The 16115-nt window shown below is 52.2% G+C and overlaps 1 protein-coding gene and 1 long non-coding RNA gene across 5 annotated transcripts in view; one reads left to right on the top strand and one right to left on the bottom strand.

Annotated features, from left to right (window-relative positions):
* Nucleotides 1-1857: 1857 nt before the first annotated feature.
* Nucleotides 1858-3302, bottom strand: LOC138751419 (uncharacterized). Its single transcript, XR_011349909.1, has 3 exons — nucleotides 3146-3302; nucleotides 2842-2915; nucleotides 1858-1980 (listed from the first exon to the last, which is right to left on the bottom strand). It is a non-coding gene; the product is annotated as an uncharacterized lncRNA (long non-coding RNA).
* The window catches only part of sgce (sarcoglycan, epsilon), a 58252-nt gene continuing 45397 nt past the window's right edge, over nucleotides 3261-16115 (top strand). For 2 of the 4 annotated variants that reach the window (XM_069913665.1, XM_069913663.1), the window contains exon 1: nucleotides 3262-3388. In XM_069913665.1, coding sequence (XP_069769766.1) covers nucleotides 3349-3388 — 40 coding nt within the window. In that variant the 5' untranslated portion in view covers nucleotides 3262-3348. Of the gene's footprint in view, nucleotides 3389-11089; nucleotides 11195-16115 lie in introns of all 4 variants that reach the window. The other 2 variants (XM_069913662.1, XM_069913664.1) reach the window with 2 other exon arrangements.

The raw sequence follows: 16115 nt of genomic DNA, 5'->3' as shown, positions 1-16115 counted from the left end.
ACTTCCAAATCTCAGATTTATTGTCAGATTATGTACATGACATCTCATTCATACAACCTTGAGATTCTTTTTCCTGAGGGCAAGATAGAATTTCTACCTATTAATAGTGCAAACAAAAAACTGTGATTAAGATACATATACAAAAGAGCTAAATGTAAACAAGTGCAACCAAATGGTGCAATACAGAAAATAAATATTCAATAATAAATAATGTACAATGGAAAATTTAAGAACCAATTCATAGAGTCTATATTTTATCCTGAATTGCACTCAAAGAAAATTTCTTTCTAAGGAGCAGAGCTCCTGGGTCTACATAGCCCTTCAGTATTCAGAATTAAGAGGAGATTGAGAAATTGAGGTATATTGTCAACTGAATAAGTACAATGTAGAGATGTACCAAAATTTCCACTTGCTAAAGCAGATATGGCAGATACACCAACTACAGAAATATAATTAAATCACTACAATATGCAAAGACAAATAATAATAAGTAATATAAAAGGATAGATGACTAAATATTCACAGTTTCAGTTAGTGCAAGAAAAACAAGCAATGTTTTCATATTGCAGACAGACATTGAACAGGCATTGGGTGCAGTTATTCAATCTGAATGAACAAAGTACTTTCCATCTTTTAATTATGTATATACAGCTGCTCAGATTTCCATCTTCCACCTACTTTACACAAATTTGCACCAATGATTATTATATCAGTAGGTTAATCAATCTTGCAGGTCACCAGTGTTGCAAATATTGGCTTTAAATGTGCAAGCCTTAAATGAAACACTTGTAGTTCATTTTCCTACCCCCTTGGCTAGTAGTGATACGGAACATGTTGGAAACATGTATTAATTCTCTCACAAAGCTTGTCTGTGCCCCTTGATGGCCAAGTCAAAATTTACAGTATATAGACAAAACTGTAGTACAGCTGTGTGGACAGAATGATATCTTATAAATACTAAGATGGACTTGGAATATGGCAAAAATTGATTTTCTGTATGATCTGAATTTTATGTTCTTGATGCTGCTGTATTTTCACAGCACACCCATATGGTTTCTCCTGCTATCAAGTTCAAGTTTATTGTCACATGTACCAAGACGCAGTGATAGATGTTGTTTTGTGAGCAGAACAGTTACCAATATCATACATAGTACAGATTATGCCAACCCTGCAGTTGGGTGCCATGGTTGGCATAGTAGTTAGCTTAATACCCTTACAGTGCCATTGTTCGGAACTCGGGTTTGAATCCCGTGCCGTCTGTAAAGAGTTTGCCTGTTCTTCCATGTCTGCATGGGTTTCCCCCAGGGGCTCTGTTTTTCTCCAACCATTCAAAAATGTACCAGGGGATTAGGTTAATCATGGGCCAAACTGGCCTGTTATCTATGTCTAACAATTAAGGCTCAATTCAAAAGTGCAGAATTACAGATCTTAATTTTTATTGAGCAAAGGGAACATGAATTTATTATTTTTAGATTCATTCAGAAGTTTGATAACAGTGGGAAAGAAATTTGAATCTGGTGGTGTATAATTTGATACTCATGAATTTTCTTCTTAACTGGGGTCATGGGGGCGGTGGGCGGTGGGTAGTAGTTTGAAGAGAGCAACTATAGAAAAAGACAACTAGCAGTGTAAGTTTCAATGCCGTATCTGCCTTAGCTCCTGTTTGCGCACTGAGAACTACATTTATTCAAGTACTGTACTTCCAAATGGACTTGCAGATGGTCCATGTGAATCTATCTCTCTCCCTGTGTGAAATACACTACTGTCTTAATATAAAGGGAAAAGTCACATTTTCCTTTCTTTTGTTAAGAATTTTAGACTTATTTGTTGTGGTGGAGTGAGAATACTTACGTTCTTACTTGCTTTAGTCTTTAATTTTATTCTTCCAAAGCATTCTCTTAAAGTCTTCTGTTGCACAAATTGCCACAGATTCAATTCATTTGCCAAATAAACACTGGCTGCAAAGAACATCCTGCAGAGCTGAATAAAATATCAGTGTTTAGCCAAAAACAATTCAAACTTCAAGTGAATCTCCATGATAATGTGTTTGCTGTAAATAATAAGTATAGATAAGTATCACAATGCTGTTCTGCTGTTAAAGACCTCATAGTTGTGGTGCAGAATCTTGTTTCCACAGTTTGGCAAATAGACTTCAAAGGAAGATGTCTGCTTTGAAAAAAGCAGTATGGACAGTAGTCAAAGATGAACTAATGCTGAGATTTTCAGTTGATTCTGCATCAATAGTTATTGGAGAAAGTAAGAGCTCATGTTTTTGTGGTACAATTAATAGCACAGATATTGACTGACCAACTAGAAACAGAGACAAGGCAAAATGCAATTGGAGTTGGAATCAGATTTCAACTTGTTAAAATTAATATAAATGATTTGGATGAAGGAACCAAAGGCATGGTTGTTCAATATGGTGATGCAACAAAAAAAAACATAGGAAAGTATGTTGCAAAGAGAATGGAAGCAGGTTATAAAAAAGTATGGATGGATTTGATGAGTGGACAGTGATTTTACAAATTAAGTATATTGTGCGAAAATGTGAACTTGTTTATTTAAGCATGAAAAAATAATAGAGGTGTATTTTCCTAAATGTCAAGGGAGTGAGAACTCCAAGATAGAGTTAAATGGGTATATTACATAGTTCTGAAAATTATCAGGGAATGGTGCAATACTATCATTTATTATAATGGAAATTCAATACAAAATTAGATGGCAATGCTTTGGTTATGTAGAGCATTGGTAAGACACCTGGAATACTGTGCCATCTTCAGATTTAAGAAAGAGATGTCAATATATTGGAAGCAGCTAAGAGAAAGCTTACTGGGCTAATACCTGGAATGGCTGTGTTGTTTCACAAGAAAAAGGTGGACAAGCTCGGGCAACTGAATGCAAGTTGGAGCAGGATTCTGAAATTAAAAAAAATAAATTGATGTTGAACCATGCATGCATTTTAGTGAATAATAGGCAATGGTCCAAATTAGAAAAAAATATCAAAAGGACAATATTACAAATTTTAAAGAATCAAATACTACCACATTTGCAATCCGATCAGGAGGCAAATCAAAAATATTAATCTGTAGAGGTATTCTAAAATTAGATCAAATCTCCCACAGAGCAGCTAAAAGTCAAAGATTACCACTTTGCCCACAGCCTCTCCCCATTCGCTCCAGCCCTCTCGGCCACCTTCTCAGTGCGGTCTCCAGCTCAGCACCAGCTCCATCCCTGCCTCCCCTCCGCGCAGCCGGCAGCTGTTCCCATGATGCTGAGCGGCCGGTGCTCCGGGCCACATTCCATTTCCAGGGCTCGTCTGGTTGCAGAGGTTCGGGGCTCTACGTGAAGATGATGGACGGCGCTGCTTTTTACACCGCTTTGCTGATAGGTGAGTGGAAGACCTCTCACTTTGTCAACCTTGAAACATTTGTCGATAGCGACGAGCGCTGGAAACGTTATGTGTTGGACTGAAGCTGCTCATCGAATCCATTCCAGCCCCTTCCTCACCCGGCTTTCTGGAGCCCAGCCCACCCACCCTGAGCCGAGTCCAGCCCTTCGCCCTGCCACCCTGAGGCCAGCCCAGCCCTTCGCCCTGCCACCCTGAGGCCAGCCCAGCCCTTCGCCCTCCCACCCTGAGCCGAGTCCAGCCCTTCGCCCTGCCACCCTGAGGCCAGCCCAGCCCTTCGCCCTGCCACCCTGAGGCCAGCCCAGCCCTTCGCCCTCCCACCCTGAGCCGAGCCCAGCCCTTCGCCCTGCCACCCTGAGGCCAGCCCAGCCCTTCGCCCTCCCACCCTGAGCCGAGTCCAGCCCTTCGCCCTGCCACCCTGAGGCCAGCCCAGCCCTTCGCCCTGCCACCCTGAGGCCAGCCCAGCCCTTCGCCCTCCCACCCTGAGCCGAGCCCAGCCCTTCGCCCTGCCACCCTGAGGCCAGCCCAGCCCTTCGCCCTGCCACCCTGAGGCCAGCCCAGCCCTTCGCCCTCCCACCCTGAGCCCAGCCCAGCCCTTCGCCCTGCCACCCTGAGGCCAGCCCAGCCCTTCGCCCTGCCACCCTGAGCCGAGCCCAGCCCTTCGCCCTGACACCCTTAGGCCAGCCCAGCCCTTCGCCCTGCCACCCTGAGGCCAGCCCAGCCCTTCGCCCTGCCACCCTGAGCCGAGCCCAGCCCTTCGCCCTATCACCCTGAGGCCAGCCCAGCCCTTCGCCCTGCCACCCTGAGGCCAGCCCACCCCTTCGCCCTCCCACCCTGAGCTGAGCCCAGCTCTTCGCCCTGCCACCCTGAGGCCAGCCCAGCCCTTCGCCCTGCCATACTGAGCCGACCCCAGCCCTTCGCCCTCCCACCCTGAGCCGAGCCCAGCCCTTCGCCCTGCCACCCTGAGGCCAGCCCAGCCCTTCGCCCTGCCACCCTGAGCCGAGCCCAGCCCTTCGCCCTGCCACCCTGAGGCCAGCCCAGCCCTTCGCCCTGCCACCCTGAGGCCAGCCCAGCCCTTCGCCCTGCCACTCTGAGGCCAGCCCAGCCCTTCGCCCTGCCACCCTGAGGCCAGCCCAGCCCTTCGCCCTGCCACCCTGAGGCCAGCCCAGCCCTTCGCCCTGCCACCCTGAGGCCAGCCCAGCCCTTCGCCCTGCCACCCTGAGGCCAGCCCAGCCCTTCGCCCTGCCACCCTGAGGCCAGCCCAGCCCTTCGCCCTGCCACCCTGAGGCCAGCCCAGCCCTTCGCCCTGCCACCCTGAGGCCAGCCCAGCCCTTCGCCCTGCCACCCTGAGGCCAGCCCAGCCCTTCGCCCTGCCACCCTGAGCCAAGCCCAGCCCTTCGCCCTGGCACCCTGAGGCCAGCCCAGCCCTTCGCCCTGGCACCCTGAGGCCAGCCCAGCCCTTCGCCCTGGCACCCTGAGGCCAACCCAGCCCTTCGCCCTGCCACCCTGAGGCCAGCCCAGCCCTTCGCCCTGAGGCCAGCCCAGCCCTTCGCCCTGAGGCCAGCCCAGCCCTTCGCCCTGAGGCCAGCCCAGCCCTTCGCCCTGAGGCCAGCCCAGCCCTTCGCCCTGAGGCCAGCCCAGCCCTTCGCCCTGAGGCCAGCCCAGCCCTTCGCCCTGAGGCCAGCCCAGCCCTTCGCCCTGAGGCCAGCCCAGCCCTTCGCCCTGAGGCCAGCCCAGCCCTTCGCCCTGAGGCCAGCCCAGCCCTTCGCCCTGAGGCCAGCCCAGCCCTTCGCCCTGAGGCCAGCCCAGCCCTTCGCCCTGAGGCCAGCCCAGCCCTTCGCCCTGAGGCCAGCCCAGCCCTTCGCCCTGAGGCCAGCCCAGCCCTTCGCCCTGAGGCCAGCCCAGCCCTTCGCCCTGAGGCCAGCCCAGCCCTTCGCCCTGAGGCCAGCCCAGCCCTTCGCCCTGAGGCCAGCCCAGCCCTTCGCCCTGAGGCCAGCCCAGCCCTTCGCCCTGAGGCCAGCCCAGCCCTTCGCCCTGAGGCCAGCCCAGCCCTTCGCCCTGAGGCCAGCCCAGCCCTTCGCCCTGAGGCCAGCCCAGCCCTTCGCCCTGAGGCCAGCCCAGCCCTTCGCCCTGAGGCCAGCCCAGCCCTTCGCCCTGAGGCCAGCCCAGCCCTTCGCCCTGAGGCCAGCCCAGCCCTTCGCCCTGAGGCCAGCCCAGCCCTTCGCCCTGAGGCCAGCCCAGCCCTTCGCCCTGAGGCCAGCCCAGCCCTTCGCCCTGAGGCCAGCCCAGCCCTTCGCCCTGAGGCCAGCCCAGCCCTTCGCCCTGAGGCCAGCCCAGCCCTTCGCCCTGAGGCCAGCCCAGCCCTTCGCCCTGAGGCCAGCCCAGCCCTTCGCCCTGAGGCCAGCCCAGCCCTTCGCCCTGAGGCCAGCCCAGCCCTTCGCCCTGAGGCCAGCCCAGCCCTTCGCCCTGAGGCCAGCCCAGCCCTTCGCCCTGAGGCCAGCCCAGCCCTTCGCCCTGAGGCCAGCCCAGCCCTTCGCCCTGAGGCCAGCCCAGCCCTTCGCCCTGAGGCCAGCCCAGCCCTTCGCCCTGAGGCCAGCCCAGCCCTTCGCCCTGAGGCCAGCCCAGCCCTTCGCCCTGAGGCCAGCCCAGCCCTTCGCCCTGAGGCCAGCCCAGCCCTTCGCCCTGAGGCCAGCCCAGCCCTTCGCCCTGAGGCCAGCCCAGCCCTTCGCCCTGAGGCCAGCCCAGCCCTTCGCCCTGAGGCCAGCCCAGCCCTTCGCCCTGAGGCCAGCCCAGCCCTTCGCCCTGAGGCCAGCCCAGCCCTTCGCCCTGAGGCCAGCCCAGCCCTTCGCCCTGAGGCCAGCCCAGCCCTTCGCCCTGAGGCCAGCCCAGCCCTTCGCCCTGAGGCCAGCCCAGCCCTTCGCCCTGAGGCCAGCCCAGCCCTTCGCCCTGAGGCCAGCCCAGCCCTTCGCCCTGAGGCCAGCCCAGCCCTTCGCCCTGAGGCCAGCCCAGCCCTTCGCCCTGAGGCCAGCCCAGCCCTTCGCCCTGAGGCCAGCCCAGCCCTTCGCCCTGAGGCCAGCCCAGCCCTTCGCCCTGAGGCCAGCCCAGCCCTTCGCCCTGAGGCCAGCCCAGCCCTTCGCCCTGAGGCCAGCCCAGCCCTTCGCCCTGAGGCCAGCCCAGCCCTTCGCCCTGAGGCCAGCCCAGCCCTTCGCCCTGAGGCCAGCCCAGCCCTTCGCCCTGAGGCCAGCCCAGCCCTTCGCCCTGAGGCCAGCCCAGCCCTTCGCCCTGAGGCCAGCCCAGCCCTTCGCCCTGAGGCCAGCCCAGCCCTTCGCCCTGAGGCCAGCCCAGCCCTTCGCCCTGAGGCCAGCCCAGCCCTTCGCCCTGAGGCCAGCCCAGCCCTTCGCCCTGAGGCCAGCCCAGCCCTTCGCCCTGAGGCCAGCCCAGCCCTTCGCCCTGAGGCCAGCCCAGCCCTTCGCCCTGAGGCCAGCCCAGCCCTTCGCCCTGAGGCCAGCCCAGCCCTTCGCCCTGAGGCCAGCCCAGCCCTTCGCCCTGAGGCCAGCCCAGCCCTTCGCCCTGAGGCCAGCCCAGCCCTTCGCCCTGAGGCCAGCCCAGCCCTTCGCCCTGAGGCCAGCCCAGCCCTTCGCCCTGAGGCCAGCCCAGCCCTTCGCCCTGAGGCCAGCCCAGCCCTTCGCCCTGAGGCCAGCCCAGCCCTTCGCCCTGAGGCCAGCCCAGCCCTTCGCCCTGAGGCCAGCCCAGCCCTTCGCCCTGAGGCCAGCCCAGCCCTTCGCCCTGAGGCCAGCCCAGCCCTTCGCCCTGAGGCCAGCCCAGCCCTTCGCCCTGAGGCCAGCCCAGCCCTTCGCCCTGAGGCCAGCCCAGCCCTTCGCCCTGAGGCCAGCCCAGCCCTTCGCCCTGAGGCCAGCCCAGCCCTTCGCCCTGAGGCCAGCCCAGCCCTTCGCCCTGAGGCCAGCCCAGCCCTTCGCCCTGAGGCCAGCCCAGCCCTTCGCCCTGAGGCCAGCCCAGCCCTTCGCCCTGAGGCCAGCCCAGCCCTTCGCCCTGAGGCCAGCCCAGCCCTTCGCCCTGAGGCCAGCCCAGCCCTTCGCCCTGAGGCCAGCCCAGCCCTTCGCCCTGAGGCCAGCCCAGCCCTTCGCCCTGAGGCCAGCCCAGCCCTTCGCCCTGAGGCCAGCCCAGCGCTTCGCCCTGAGGCCAGCCCAGCCCTTCGCCCTGAGGCCAGCCCAGCCCTTCGCCCTGAGGCCAGCCCAGCCCTTCGCCCTGAGGCCAGCCCAGCCCTTCGCCCTGAGGCCAGCCCAGCCCTTCGCCCTGAGGCCAGCCCAGCCCTTCGCCCTGAGGCCAGCCCAGCCCTTCGCCCTGAGGCCAGCCCAGCCCTTCGCCCTGAGGCCAGCCCAGCCCTTCGCCCTGAGGCCAGCCCAGCCCTTCGCCCTGAGGCCAGCCCAGCCCTTCGCCCTGAGGCCAGCCCAGCCCTTCGCCCTGAGGCCAGCCCAGCCCTTCGCCCTGAGGCCAGCCCAGCCCTTCGCCCTGAGGCCAGCCCAGCCCTTCGCCCTGAGGCCAGCCCAGCCCTTCGCCCTGAGGCCAGCCCAGCCCTTCGCCCTGAGGCCAGCCCAGCCCTTCGCCCTGAGGCCAGCCCAGCCCTTCGCCCTGAGGCCAGCCCAGCCCTTCGCCCTGAGGCCAGCCCAGCCCTTCGCCCTGAGGCCAGCCCAGCCCTTCGCCCTGAGGCCAGCCCAGCCCTTCGCCCTGAGGCCAGCCCAGCCCTTCGCCCTGAGGCCAGCCCAGCCCTTCGCCCTGAGGCCAGCCCAGCCCTTCGCCCTGAGGCCAGCCCAGCCCTTCGCCCTGAGGCCAGCCCAGCCCTTCGCCCTGAGGCCAGCCCAGCCCTTCGCCCTGAGGCCAGCCCAGCCCTTCGCCCTGAGGCCAGCCCAGCCCTTCGCCCTGAGGCCAGCCCAGCCCTTCGCCCTGAGGCCAGCCCAGCCCTTCGCCCTGAGGCCAGCCCAGCCCTTCGCCCTGAGGCCAGCCCAGCCCTTCGCCCTGAGGCCAGCCCAGCCCTTCGCCCTGAGGCCAGCCCAGCCCTTCGCCCTGAGGCCAGCCCAGCCCTTCGCCCTGAGGCCAGCCCAGCCCTTCGCCCTGAGGCCAGCCCAGCCCTTCGCCCTGAGGCCAGCCCAGCCCTTCGCCCTGAGGCCAGCCCAGCCCTTCGCCCTGAGGCCAGCCCAGCCCTTCGCCCTGAGGCCAGCCCAGCCCTTCGCCCTGAGGCCAGCCCAGCCCTTCGCCCTGAGGCCAGCCCAGCCCTTCGCCCTGAGGCCAGCCCAGCCCTTCGCCCTGAGGCCAGCCCAGCCCTTCGCCCTGAGGCCAGCCCAGCCCTTCGCCCTGAGGCCAGCCCAGCCCTTCGCCCTGAGGCCAGCCCAGCCCTTCGCCCTGAGGCCAGCCCAGCCCTTCGCCCTGAGGCCAGCCCAGCCCTTCGCCCTGAGGCCAGCCCAGCCCTTCGCCCTGAGGCCAGCCCAGCCCTTCGCCCTGAGGCCAGCCCAGCCCTTCGCCCTGAGGCCAGCCCAGCCCTTCGCCCTGAGGCCAGCCCAGCCCTTCGCCCTGAGGCCAGCCCAGCCCTTCGCCCTGAGGCCAGCCCAGCCCTTCGCCCTGAGGCCAGCCCAGCCCTTCGCCCTGAGGCCAGCCCAGCCCTTCGCCCTGAGGCCGGCCCAGCCCTTCGCCCTGAGGCCGGCCCAGCCCTTCGCCCTGAGGCCGGCCCAGCCCTTCGCCCTGAGGCCGGCCCAGCCCTTCGCCCTGAGGCCGGCCCAGCCCTTCGCCCTGAGGCCGGCCCAGCCCTTCGCCCTGAGGCCGGCCCAGCCCTTCGCCCTGAGGCCGGCCCAGCCCTTCGCCCTGAGGCCGGCCCAGCCCTTCGCCCTGAGGCCGGCCCAGCCCTTCGCCCTGAGGCCGGCCCAGCCCTTCGCCCTGAGGCCGGCCCAGCCCTTCGCCCTGAGGCCGGCCCAGCCCTTCGCCCTGAGGCCGGCCCAGCCCTTCGCCCTGAGGCCGGCCCAGCCCTTCGCCCTGAGGCCGGCCCAGCCCTTCGCCCTGAGGCCGGCCCAGCCCTTCGCCCTGAGGCCGGCCCAGCCCTTCGCCCTGAGGCCGGCCCAGCCCTTCGCCCTGAGGCCGGCCCAGCCCTTCGCCCTGAGGCCGGCCCAGCCCTTCGCCCTGAGGCCGGCCCAGCCCTTCGCCCTGAGGCCGGCCCAGCCCTGCCACCCTGAGGCCGGCCCAGCCCTTCGCCCTGCCACCCTGAGCCCCAACTCAACTCGGCGCAGCCCAGAAGGCGCCTCAGCGGGTCATTGGGTGCCGCCCACATCGCACTTGCTAACACTCTCAGCTGCCAATACCCGTCCAGGCACCATTCTCTGCCAGTCTTTCGTTTCTTCTCCCTTCACCAACTAGGGTATTTGAAAGATGTAAACAATTTTTGCTTCCCACATTGACGCAGTTTAAATGTTTAACTCATTGGTTCCTTTTCTGTGATACTAAACAATAAAAAAAAGATTTCTTACTCTTAATTCATAACAGTAATATTTTGAGAAACAGATGAAGCCAAACACAATAAACTGGGATACCTGAGTGTGGAATGCTCTGTTCATCAGAGACAGAGCACAGTGACAGATGTATTATAAAGGCCCACAGCTGGTTCAATAAATATTTCTTTACCAGAAAAAAACTGTAATCTTTGTGCTTTTGATGACAAGCAATAAATTATCAATATTCAATTTCAGTGTGAAGTAATTATTGTAATGACTTTGTCATTTACAAAATAATTAGTTCCTAAATTGTGCCTTTGGCTGAGAGCTGGCAGGTGCAGAAGGGAAATATTTACACTTGGCCTCGAGAAAACCTTTGTGGAGAAACTGCATGGTTTTATTTGCAAAGAAATTGACTGCTCTTGCCACCTCTTGTTGCCAAAGATGATGGTGTAGAGTAATTTTAAAGGTAACGTCAGTGGGTGTATTCCAGGGTGTAACCTGGAGCAGTCCAAATATGAGGTTAAGTGCCCAGGATCCTAAGCGCTCAGAAGAGGGAATACAGAGCTTCTTCTGCCAGGCTTTGCAGATAAGGAAATTATATGATGCAGTATTTTTCAAGACATTAAAGCCCTTCAATCCCCTCTGAACCACTGATCGTCTTCACCAGTTGAATGAGTGCCCAAAGACTGGTTGATGTAAGATGCCTATCATAACTTGATGTGACATTATACAAAAGGACAAATATGAGAAATTTGAGTTGGCCCTGGCAACAATGAATATGATCTATACCTTGTTACAGATACAGCTGCAACATGGATGTGTTCCTTTTCTGAGAGAATCCTATTTTCAGAAGCTCTTGGGTGGTTTCTCGATTAAACATACAATATTAAAATTAGGTTTACTTTTAAAGAATCACATCACATTGTGCCATTCATTTGAAATCAGGGAATTTTTTTACAGTTCTTCTAATTTATCACTTGCAACAATGCCAACATTAACGTTTAAAATCCCTATAAAATTCATGCAGTCTATCAATGTAGTGTCAAAAAAATATTTATATTCATGGCTATTGATAGGATAATATCTTGCATGCAATACTTGCACTTAACATTTCCTTTGATATATACTGTTGGCCATTGATATTTTAGCAAGAAGCATCCTTTTAATTTTGTGTTGTCTTGAAAAGTCTATTTAGTAAGCTGTACAGATGGCATTGAAATCAAAATATGGGACAATAATGGAATCAACAGTTATCTCGTTAGCAGGAGTAGGACTGCTAAGGTGATAGAGGGTGAGTCTGGTTATGTCAAAATGTGTTTAACTGGAGATTTGTCAGATTTAGTGTAACAAATTTTGTCTTTAACACAAATTTTGTCCTGATAATTGTGTTCAATTTGTCTTTCTTATTTTCTAACTATTTAAAATTACTGACATTTGATAACATTATTGTAAATAAGATTGCTGATTGAATTAGAATTCGATGTTTCACTGTACATTGTGTAAGCATTTCTTTATAGTGTAATATATTTAAAATGTAAAGAGGTACATGCTGAAATTTGATTTGTATTGTACTGGTCTCCAGTGCCATATCTTGTGTACAGAAAAAGGCATAGTTGCAGTTTGATACTTTTAGATTAAAAATAATTTCACTCCAGTTGTTAAATGGCAATAGGGTTTTAATGAAGGGAGTACAAGACACAATTTATTTCTATCATAATCTCCATTGATATAATGTCAGTGATAATGGCCTGGACACTGAGGGAGTAGGCTATCAGGTAACTATCTCAGTCAAGGTCAGCAGTGGAGACTGCTGCTAGCTCAGGTGGATGGTGAAGGAGTTGTGCCTCTATTCCAGAAAAGAAATGACTGGTTTCTCAATAGACAACATCTATAGCAAATTAATTATCTAAAGAATGTATAATAATTAGCATGGATATTGGATTGTAAACAAAATAGCAAGTCATCTTCTGGTTGGCCAGCTTTTATTAATGAGGTGGCAGGATTAGTATTGGGCCTTTTTTGGACAGATCTGCATTTTAATATAATTCCCAGTCTTCACAATTTATATGAATGCCTTTTAATATAACATGTATATGTTTGCTAGATACAATGTTTGATGGACGAGTAATGAAGATGAAATTTTGCAAATGGAAAGAGATTGAGAGGGTATGACAGTTGCAGGTGGAATATAATGTGGAGAAATATGAGATTTTTATCAGATAGGAAGAGTAAAAATTGATGAGAAAACAGCAAATGATTGTATGTAGAGCATCTACGAGATCTTTCTATGCAAAATGCAGAAATTTAAATTAAAGTGTGAAAGTCCAAAGGGAAAAAAGTTTTATTGTAAGGAAGTTAGAATACAAGAGCTAAAAGCAAGTTTGACCACAATTATATGGGGCTTTGATGAGCTCATATTTGCTAACTGTGTGTAGTTTTGGCCTCTAACCCTGAGAAAACATATATGTGCGTTATAAATTGAATATTATGGATTCAGTAGTATATTCCTGGGAGAACACTGAGTGAGATGGGCCACCCTGATAGTGACTATTTGAATTTTGTCAGTAATTCATTAAAGTGTGCAATTTTCCAACAGGAAAGATGTTTTTTTCTGACTGGAAAGTCTTGAACCATTGGGGAAAGGTTTCAGGATCAGATATTGAGATCCAAGATGAAGACTTTTATTTGGAGAGTTGTGATATTTTTGGGATTTTCTTCCAAGAGGGCTGTGAATATTAAAATGCTGAATATGTTCAAGGATGAAACTGATGACTACTTGGACACAATGAAAATCAATGGACATTGGATCAGCCATAAATATGAACTATGGGCTTGATCTTACTATCAGTATCTGCTTAAAATTGGCATTATTGTGTCCAGTGGGTATAGCTATTTTAAAAAGTGAATGGGACTTTTTGAATTTTGGTTATTAAATTATTTGGGACTGTAATTCTGTAAAGGAGAGGAAGGTGACACTAGTGCATTGAATACCCAAGGGGTAATTTGCACTACTGAGAATTACACAGATTTTATACAATGCAATTTGATCCTTGGTTGGTATTTTAAAACATTTTTTGACTGATTTATGGAAGTGTAGACATTGTTCTTTAAAGTGGCACCTATATTTGTTGGGTGTAAACTGAAAATGAACACTTACTGCTGCATGTTCAGTTGAGGCAGGCAAACAATCTGCCATTGACTACAAAACACAGTACCCAATCCTACAGGAACATTTAAAAATAATTTTGAAGCTTTAAAGTGGTTGCAAAAAGTTCAAGTTTTTTTGTCATCCGATTGTACCAGTACAAGCTGACGGAATAGTGTTCTCCAATCTACGATGCAGAACAGTGCAAATCATACATGCAGACATAGCACAGGTTCAGGGAAATGATTCATGTACACAGGACATGTATGCATATATAAAAATAAGAATTCTTAATTAATAGTAGAGTTGCAGAGTGGTTTTAGAAGTCATTCGGCAGTCTGTGTGCGGATGGGAACAAGCTGTTCCTCAGACTATTGGTTCTGGCTCTGATACTTCTCATCTTTTTTCCGATGGGAGTAGCTGCATGCAGAGTGGGAGAGATCCTTAATGATTTTGCAAGTCCTCTTTCAACAACGATTCCAGATAGTCACGTAGATAAGGGGGAAGGGAGACTCCAGTGATCCTCTTAGCTGCTTTTATGGTCCTGTAGAAAGTTGTCAGAATGCTGGCTGGTAGCCTTGCCTGCCTCAGCCTTCTAAGCAAGTGCAGTTGCTGTTGTGCCTTGCTGACAAGTGGAGATGTTATGTTTCCAGGAGAGTTCACTTCTTAAGTGGGACCCTGAGGAACTTGGTGCTCTCCACCACCAAGCTATTAATGTGAAGTGGAGGATGGTCATCCTCCTGAAGTCCACTATCATCTCCTTTGACATGTCCACGTTGAAACTCAGGATGCTGTCCTTGGTTTCAAAGAGGTCCTGTAGCACTGTTGTGCTCCCTCCCCCCTTCACCATAGCCACATCCTGATCTCCCTGCGAACTGACCTTGTTTGTGTTTCCAGCAGACAGTATGCCAGAGTTAGCAGGATATGTGCTCTGAGTATCCAAGGTGGGGGCAGGAACATTGGTGTACACATGATCTTGGTGTCTGTCCTCTGGTCATGAAGTTGACATGCTGTTGAAACTGTTGTGGAATAGTTTTCAGGTTGGGATAGTTGAAATTGCTAGCTACAAACATGCAACTGTCAGGGTGGGAAGTCTGGGCTTTGCAGATGCCACCATAAAGCTCCTTCATTGTTTCACAATGATTAGCCGAAGGCGGAACGTAGACTGCTGCAATCTGCGGAACCGAGCGGCCAGTAGAAGGGTCTGCATTTCACCAGGAGGTACTCTATCTGTGCTGAGCTGAAGTTCTTCACAACTGAGACATTAGGGCACCATTTCTTGTAGATGTAATTACACAGTCTTGCCAGACCAGCAGGTTCTCAGAAGGAAATAAAGCCATCTATCTGGATCGCTGAATCTAAAATGGAGTTTTGGAGCTATGTTTCTGTCATCACCAAAGCCCAGCAGCCCTCCATGTCTTTCTATTTCAGATGCAGCCACAGGTCATCCATTTTCTTCTCTTGCGATCGTACTTTTGCGAGTAGATCTTTGGGAAGCACAGGTCTGAATGGATTAACTCTTAGTCTAACCCTGATGCTAGCCCAACATGCACAGTAAATAGGTATTCTGAAAAAACAGACTTGATGCTAGATTACTTACTTACTATCACATTTTGGTGGAACTGTCAGATATTGCCAAGAGTGGTGATTACTCCTTTTGGAACATTTGAGTTTCTCTGAATGACAATGGGTTTATGGAATGCAGCTCAAACATTTCAGCGATTTATGAATCACATCCTCTACTGTTTCAGTTTTGTGTTTATTCACATTGATGACTTCTTCGTGGCAAATGCCCATAAACAGGAACACAAGAACCATCTTTTGACACTATTCTAGAAACTCAATGAGTTTGGCATCATTATCAATCTAACTGAATACATATTTGGGGCCACTGATCTTAGGTTTTTAGGGCACAAGGTTACAAAAGACCATGTCTTTCCAAAGGAATTGAAGGTACAGAAAATGTGAGATTTTCCTACATCTGTTATGTTTGGCAAGTTGTGGCAGTTTCTAGAAATGATTAATATCTACCACTGTTTCTTGCCTAAAGTAGCTGCATCCCTCTTGCCCCTGACCATCCTACTTAAGGGGTCTGATAACTCAGCTAGTAAATGACCATTACGATTGGGTGATGATGCCATCCGTGCTTTCAATGAGGTGAAGACTACCTTTGCAGATGCTACGATGCTGGTGCTTGAAAAGCATAATACTGACCTCTCTCACACCACAGACACCTCTGAGTGTACACTGGAAGCTATTTTAGATTTTTTAAAAATAGTGGAATGTTGTAGATGCTGGTGTTCTGTTCAGCCAAATTGTCACCTGCTAAGGTAAAATACAGTACTTTCAGGCTTGAGCTCCTGGCCATCTATCTTGCAGTGCAGCATTTCCATTTCTGGTTGGAAGGATGAGATTTTGCCATTTATACTGACCACCAACTGCTTGTGTATACTGCACATATGAGCAAACACCACTATTCACCCCATGGGGTACAGCACTTGGATTTCATTCTGCAATTTTCCTTGGACATATGGCTCATTGAAAGGAAGACCAATTTGGTGGCTAATGCCCTGTCCAGACAAGACATTGATGCCTTGCATACGACGGCAATCATCATTTAATCATCTAGTATTTGGGTCTCTTGTAAAGTAACTGTGATGAAATGGAAAGAAGACTCTTCACCTACTCTTACACAGTGGTTACATGATGTGATGTCCTATTTAAGCTTGGAGAAAATTAGAAACAGCATTAAAGATAGAAAGTTTAAATTTGAAAAGTTGTGGGGGCCATTCATAGAATATTATCATGATTGGAAGAATTAAGAAGTTTGGATGCTCCGGTGATTCTCTGCCTAGTTTCTGAAGGTCGCTGTTCGATCCATATCTTTACATCCCTTTCTACAAGGTACCTACAAGGAGGGGATAGAATAGATATAGTTTTAGGTTTTTTTTTCTTTTTATTCCTTTTTTTAAATTAACTTGGTAATATGGGTTTAATTATTGTTGTCATAGATCATATTAAATTAGACAGAATTTACCCTTTGTTTAGATCAAGGTTTGTCTTATGT

This window comes from Narcine bancroftii, chromosome 1 (assembly GCF_036971445.1).
Source record: "Narcine bancroftii isolate sNarBan1 chromosome 1, sNarBan1.hap1, whole genome shotgun sequence".
NCBI classification, from domain to species: Eukaryota; Metazoa; Chordata; class Chondrichthyes; order Torpediniformes; family Narcinidae; genus Narcine; species Narcine bancroftii.
The sequence above is the reverse complement of the archived record's forward strand: the minus strand, read 5'-3'. Positions and strand labels throughout refer to the sequence as shown.